Raw genomic sequence first — 6,908 nt, 5'->3', positions numbered from 1 at the left:
GTGCCTCTAGACTCTACGCGAACTCAACCAGAAGTGTACGGTGTTGTGTTTTGGCTCTCTTGTCTTGCCCTAAGCTAGCTACTGGTTGATTGCTTGCTGTTTTCCCATACATTATTCTTCCCACTACACCATCATCATCATCATCACCAACATCATACCGAAACCGAACGAACGAACGAACGAAAACAGATCCGGTATATCAACATTCTCCCTGTCTCTCACGAGCGCTCTTTCTCCGATCTCCTATCTAGGCGAGGGAGGAGGGTTGCTCGCTCACCTTCTCTTCCTGTTGACTTGTCGTTGTCTGCCTCTCTGCGATTGTCCGTTTATTGTTCCTGCTCTTTCACCATCCATGTATCCATACTAGCCAAGTAATCGTACATGTGTTGAGCAGTGATTGCCTGAGTTGAGTTCGGTCGGATCGCGTGTACTTTTTTTTCCGGGATTCTCTGATCGGTGAGCGAGTGATGTTCGCTTGCTCCTTAAGCTCCAAAAGAAAAAAAGAGGCTACGGAGAAGGAAAATGGCGATAAATTTCCGGAGAATGGAAGAAAGTTCCCACACCGACCCGACCGATCGTTCGTTCCTCGGTTTTTCGTTCGTTCGGGCTTAGCATTTTTTCTTTCTTATGTAGACACCTCCCCAATGTTTACCACCCACCCAGCCACCCAACTCAATCCCCTTCGATGTACAAGAGTAGTGTCGTTCGTTCTCGAGAGCAATCACCCACAGTTGGCGCTCGGCTTGGATCGGTTTGGGAGTTTTTCTTTCACTTGCTCGTACACTTGACTGGTTATGCTGTTTTATGCTTCTCATCAAAATCTTTGCATTTTGGAAATGATTATGATGGATATGGTGTGGGTGACTGTATAAGCACGCTTTTTTAAAATTATTACTTAAAATTAAAATTATTAAATGTTTTTGGATATTTTTTTAAATTAACTAAACAAATAGTTATTTTTGCAACATGTTGCGAAAAGTGTTTTTTTCTGAGTGCTGAAAAAAATTAAGTTTCGCAACGAGCTGCATACAAATTTTTTTGCAATTTCGAAAAAATTCTTGAAAATAAACATATGTTATCGTCAAGAAGCGCAACTCAACAAACAATTGCATATATTGACGACCATGCCAACAAAGCTATGAAACCACGTATAACTGTCGATAGGGGGAGTAGGCGTTGACTAGATAAGACGCGAAAACTTTTTTCTCGTGTCATAAAATTGATAATTTTGAGTTGTTTTGATATTTTATTAAACTTAAAGTGCAGTTGTGAGTGAGAGTTGTGATATCATCGAGAATAACAGGTTCTTCAAATCTGTTGACTTTCCTGGTTCCCGATTAATTTATTCTCGAAATGCCTGTTGATTGACTGATTGTGCCTGAAATGGAGGTGCTGGTACTGCGCTCTCCGGACCGATCGTTAACAATATTTCTCCGGATTTGGAAAGATTCCTTTCTAAGATAAGTACTTCTATTTTCAATATTTTTTCCTAAGTTTAGTTAGAATCTTTTTTGTTGATGTAAGGAGTATATTCGAAAAAAAAGTTGCAACACGTTGTTTTGTTAATAACTTTTGAATGCATAGATGGAAATCGATAAAATATTTTGTTCCGTTTCTGTCAATCTGCCAGCACGGAAGTAGTCGACGAAAAATGACCGTTAAAAATACTGGCAACACAAGTGAAAAATAACGGTCAGTTAAGAGAAAATTTCATACGATTCACACCTAAATCCCGTTTGTCTCTTAGTAATAAAGTTTTGAGTTAAATAACAAGTTTATTTATTCCAAAGTGGAACCGTCCTTCCCGCTAGAAGGAAATCAAAATCAATCCGACCCGCATCCGCCTGAAGAATTTTCCGACCCGATCATCCGACGCCCACGCCAACTCCAACCTAATACAGTCCACCCGCAATTTGTTCACCGCCCGAACATTGGTCCTGTTTCGAACCGGATTTGAACCGAAGGAAAGATGCCGCTCAACAGAACGCCCCCGAAAGGTTCCGCCAGAACAGATCCCGACGAAACGAACGACTTCTTAAGTTTTCCGAATCCGAACGAACATAACCTCCAAAGCGACGGTTTTCGTTGGACGCCAACGAAATCAGGTTTATCAAAAGGTAGCTCGAATCCACAACGCAGTGAAGGGAATGCTTCTGGATTTACCGCAGCTGAAGGTGTACACCCGAAAACTGGAAGCAGCATATGGTGAATTCTCCAGTTTTCACAGCCAAATAGTCGCCCTGTTACCCGTAGATGACCTAACCTCACAAGAGGAAAACTACATCCGCTTCGAGCAGCTTTACGGTTGGACATCCGCCAGCATCGAAGCCCAAATCATCGATCATCAACATCCTCCACCACATCCGCAAGTCATCGTGCACCAACAGCCACTGAAAGCGCCATTTCCGACATTCGATGGTGAGTACACCAATTGGCCCAAATTTAAAGCGATGTTTCAGGATTTGATGGCTCAGTCGCGAGATTCCGATGCGATAAAGCTGTACCATTTGGACAAAGCACTCATCGGAGCAGCCGCTGGCGTTCTCGACGCCAAAACAATCAACGATGGGAATTACGCACACGCATGGAGGATCCTCACAGAAGGATTCGAAAATCAACGCATCATCGTCGAGACTCACATCCGTGGCATACTCTCGCTGAGGAAAATGCAATCCGAATCCTACAAAGAACTGCGAAACCTTATCGACGAGTGTACCAAGCATGTCGAGTGTCTCGAATATCTGCAGCAAGAATTGAGCGGAGTATCAGAATTGATGGTCGTTTTCTTGCTAACGTCAGCTTTGGATCCATCGACGCGAAAGGTGTGGGAACAATCACTCAAGTCCGGAGAGTTGCCGAAATACCGATCCACGATTGCTTTCCTTAAGAGTCAGTGCCAAGTGTTGGAACGCTGCGAATCCATTTGCCCGATCCCGATTCCGAAACCATCTACAAACAAACAAACTCAACCGAAGGTCCCCAATCAGCGGTCGTACGCAGCAACCGCAGCGTCCGACAAACCGTCCATCCAATGTGCGTTTCGTGATAGCCAGCACCGAAATTTCCAATGCAACAAGCTGTCCATTAGGTATCGAGTTTTCACCTAGTAAAACCGAGTTAGTAGTTTTTTCAAGGAAGCATTCCCCTCCTCAAATAGAGCTCCTTATGATGGGTAGAACTCTAACTCAATCTCTTAGTTTTAAATATTTGGGTGTCTGGTTCGACTCTAAATGCCTCTGGGGAAAACACATTAGGTACTTGACTCAAAAATGCCAAAAGAGAATCAATTTCCTTCGAACGATTACTGGAACCTGGTGGGGTGCTCACCCGCAGGACCTCATCAGGTTATACCAAACAACGATACTGTCGGTCATAGAATACGGAAGCTTTTGCTTTGAGTCCGCCGCGAAAACTCAGTTGATCAAACTAGAACGAATACAGTATCGTTGTTTGCGTATTGCCATGGGTTGTACGCAGTCGACACATACGATGAGTCTCGAAGTACTGGCGGGAGTGATGCCGTTGAAAAATCCGTTCTTCGATTTATCGCTACGTTTCCTAATTCGAAGTGAAACTATGAATCCTTTGGTGATAGGAAATTTGGAAAGGCTTATGAATATTAATCCGCAAGTCAAATATGTAAATAATTATCATACTTTTAGTCAATTAAAAATAAATCCTTCTCTATTAAATTCGGACACGAGTCACTTTTACCCGATTAGCAGTTCCTTGATAAAATTCGATCAGTCCATGACCGCTGACATCCGTGGAATTCCAGATCACGTCCGACCCAACATCATTCCTTCAATCTTTGCTTCAAAAGTACGTGAAATTGATCCTATAAAAATGTTCTTTACTGATGGTTCTAGAATCGACAACGCGACTGGCTTCGCAGTGTATAATGAGGGTTTTGAAGCTTCGTTCAAGCTTCGAGAGCCATGCTCCGTTTACACTGCTGAGCTAGCCGCTATTTACTGCACCTTGGAACACATTAGCACACTGCCCGTAGATCACTATTTCATCTACTCGGATAGTCTCAGCTCCGTTGAGGCGATTCGATCGATGAAACTGATGAAGCGCTCTTCCCATTTCTTGCTGGAAATTTCAGGGATATTGGGCGCTCTGATCGAAAATTCGTATAGGATTACCTTAGCTTGGATCCCGTCTCATTGTCTTATACAAGGCAATGAGAAGGCGGACTCATTGGCTAAGGTGGGCGCGTTACAAGGTGAAATCTTTGAGAGGATTATAACTTACAATGAATACTTTTCAATACCTCGCACTTTAGCGATTAACGCTTGGCAGTCTAGCTGGGATAATGACACAATGGGACGTTGGCTCCATACGATTATCCCTAAGGTTCCGACGACGGCATGGTTTAAGCATTTTAACTTGAGTCGCGACTTCATTCGCGTGATTTCTCGACTCATGTCAAATCACTGCCGGCTTGACGCGCCCTTGTTTCGTATTAATCTCGCTGCAACCAATGTTTGCGTTTGTGGGGATGGCTACCACGACATTGATCATGTTGTATGGACGTGGAAAGGTATGGTCAAACGAGGGCTTGGCTACTGGATACCCTTAGGGCCCGAGGTAGATTACCTGGTGTTCCAATTCGAGACATTCTGGCAAACTTAGATTTTGGATATTTGTTCCCAATTTACAAATATCTCAAGCTGTCTGATTTGGTCGTTTAGTCCGCTTACCCACGTAAACTCTTCCCTTGTGTGTTCTTCATTTAATGTCTGTTTTGTTGTTTATTTATTAGTACCACCTCTCATCCAACGGGTTCGACACTTTCCTGAAGAAGGTTGGCCAGGAGGTCGGAAACCGATACCAAACCATAGCTACCGAAACCACAGCTACAGGAGGCCACCACCGGACCCTAATGGAAAACTGATATTGGAGAATAACCCCTATAAACCCCTTCCTTTTCCATTATTTAAAGATTTTTTTTTAACTGTTGAGTCGCCGCGACTATTACGGCCCCCTTCCCTACTAACCAGTGAAACAAATACCCTCGGCACATTAAAACTTTATAAAAGTAAAAGGCCTTTAATAAACTAGTTGTAAATAAAAAAAAAAAAAAAATAAATAAGCTGTCCATTCTACCCAGTGCCGAAAGAATGGAAAAGGTTCGAGCTTCCGGAGTGTGCTACAACTGCCTAACCAAAGGTCATCGCTCGAAGGATTGTCCATCAACCAAGAACTGCCAGAAGTGTGGTAAGCGACACCACACTCAGCTCCACGAAGATCAACAACAACAACAACAACCGAAACCGATGGCTACACCCACCACCCAAATCGATGCCCCTGCTCAAGCCGCACAACAACCAACCGTTTCGTCCATGCCATGCAATTACACTGCTTCTCCCAAAACAGTGTTGTTGCTCACCGCTGTCGTTCACGTCCTGGATAACGACAACCAACCCCAAAATTGCTGAGTTCTCCTAGACAGTGGTTCTCAGGTAAATTTCATCACCGATCAGTTGGCCAACACGCTACGTCTCGAGAAACGAAAGGTCGAAGTCCCAATCGGTGGCATCAACGAAATTAGAACTGTCGCCCGCCATCTCATCAAGGTTCACCTCCAATCACGCTGTAGTGATTTCCGCATCGAGCTAGAGTGTCTAGTCATTCCGAAGGTGACTGGTCCGATCCCATCAATCAACATCGACATCACCGATTGGCATTTCTCCCATGGTGTCCAATTAGCACATCCGAACTTCTTCAAGCCCGAAAAAATCGATTTACTGATTGGAGCAGCACTGTTCTTTGACATCCTCAAGACCGGCCATCTCACATTGGATCCCTGCTTACCCGAACTCCGAGAGTCACACTTTGGTTGGCTTGTGACTGGTACCCTGATGTCGAAATCCAACTATGAGCCCATCCAATATGCCCAACTAGCCTCGGTGGAATCCATCGAAAATTCCAACCGCTCCGAAAACGACAGCCGAAGAGCAGCAATGTGAGGAACATTTTGCTGCCACCCACACTCGTGATGTTTCCGGTAGGTACACCGTCCGATTGCCGTTGAAACCAAATGCCGACAAGCTGGACAGCTGTCGAAATCTAGCATTGAAAAGGTTTTTCATGCTGGAAAATCGTTTGCAACGAAATCCTGAACTGTGGCCCCAGTATGTTGAATTCATTCGTGAATATCAACTACTTGGTCACTGCCAAACCATCAACGAAGCCGACGACCCGCCCCAGCGTGGGAAATATTATCTTCCACATCACGCTGTACTTCGCCCCAGCAGCACCACCACAAAGTGCAGAGTGGTGTTCGATGGAAGCGCCAAATCATCCCCGTATGGTCTTTCCCTGAACAACGTCCTGATCGTCGGCCCAGTGGTTCAAAACGATTTATTTAGCATTATGCTAAGGTTCCGCAAACATCGTTACGTCTTTACGGCTGACATCGCCAAAATGTACTAACTAAAATATCTTCAATTTTTCAGATCATTTTTATAAGCACTTATCGTTTCACAGACATCAGACTTAGAAAATTTTGATAAAGATACTCCAGATCCAATAATATTTAAATCAAATTTTCTCCTATATGAGAAATGCGACATCAATTTCCAATACATCGTTAGAAAGCCTATTTTCTAAGCTTCTTTTTGAAATATTTTTCATTTCTACGCTGTTAATAAAAAAGGGTAAAAAATGAGTAATTTTATGATTGTAATTGATTGTGACCAAAAGCTACGATAGAATTTAGATATCTGTAGAAATAACTGAGATTTTTTTAAAACTACCTTTTTACCAAAACATAATTAATTTGCAATGTGGCATTGATAAAAATAAAAAAAAAAAGATTTTCATTACCGATTAGAGACATTTGAAGATGTTTTTCAGCTTAAAGAGAAATAAATTCTGGGTTAGGCTTTTTTTTATCAGAA

The 6,908-nt window shown here is 43.1% G+C and overlaps 1 protein-coding gene across 1 annotated transcript; it reads left to right on the top strand.

Annotated features, from left to right (window-relative positions):
- The first annotated feature begins 5,126 nt into the window (after positions 1–5,126).
- LOC129741082 (uncharacterized) lies at positions 5,127–6,441 on the top strand. Its single transcript, XM_055732782.1, has 3 exons — positions 5,127–5,383; positions 5,459–5,971; positions 6,018–6,441. Exons 1-3 carry the CDS (start codon positions 5,127–5,129, stop codon positions 6,439–6,441), a joined length of 1,194 nt encoding a protein of 397 aa, XP_055588757.1.
- Positions 6,442–6,908: the final 467 nt, after the last annotated feature.

Source organism: Uranotaenia lowii, chromosome 2 (assembly GCF_029784155.1).
Source record: "Uranotaenia lowii strain MFRU-FL chromosome 2, ASM2978415v1, whole genome shotgun sequence".
Lineage (NCBI taxonomy): Eukaryota > Metazoa > Arthropoda > Insecta > Diptera > Culicidae > Uranotaenia > Uranotaenia lowii.
The sequence above is the reverse complement of the archived record's forward strand: the minus strand, read 5'-3'. Positions and strand labels throughout refer to the sequence as shown.

Bases quoted from the DNA above. Each gene is read 5' to 3' on its own strand.
- LOC129741082 (XM_055732782.1), top strand. From the start codon at position 5,127: ATGGAAAAGGTTCGAGCTTCCGGAGTGTGCTACAACTGCCTAACCAAA. The intron at 5,384-5,458 runs GTTGTTGCTCAC...TCTCCTAGACAG, and splicing joins ACTGCTTCTCCCAAAACAGT to TGGTTCTCAGGTAAATTTCA. The intron at 5,972-6,017 runs GTGAGGAACATT...TGTTTCCGGTAG, and splicing joins GACAGCCGAAGAGCAGCAAT to GTACACCGTCCGATTGCCGT.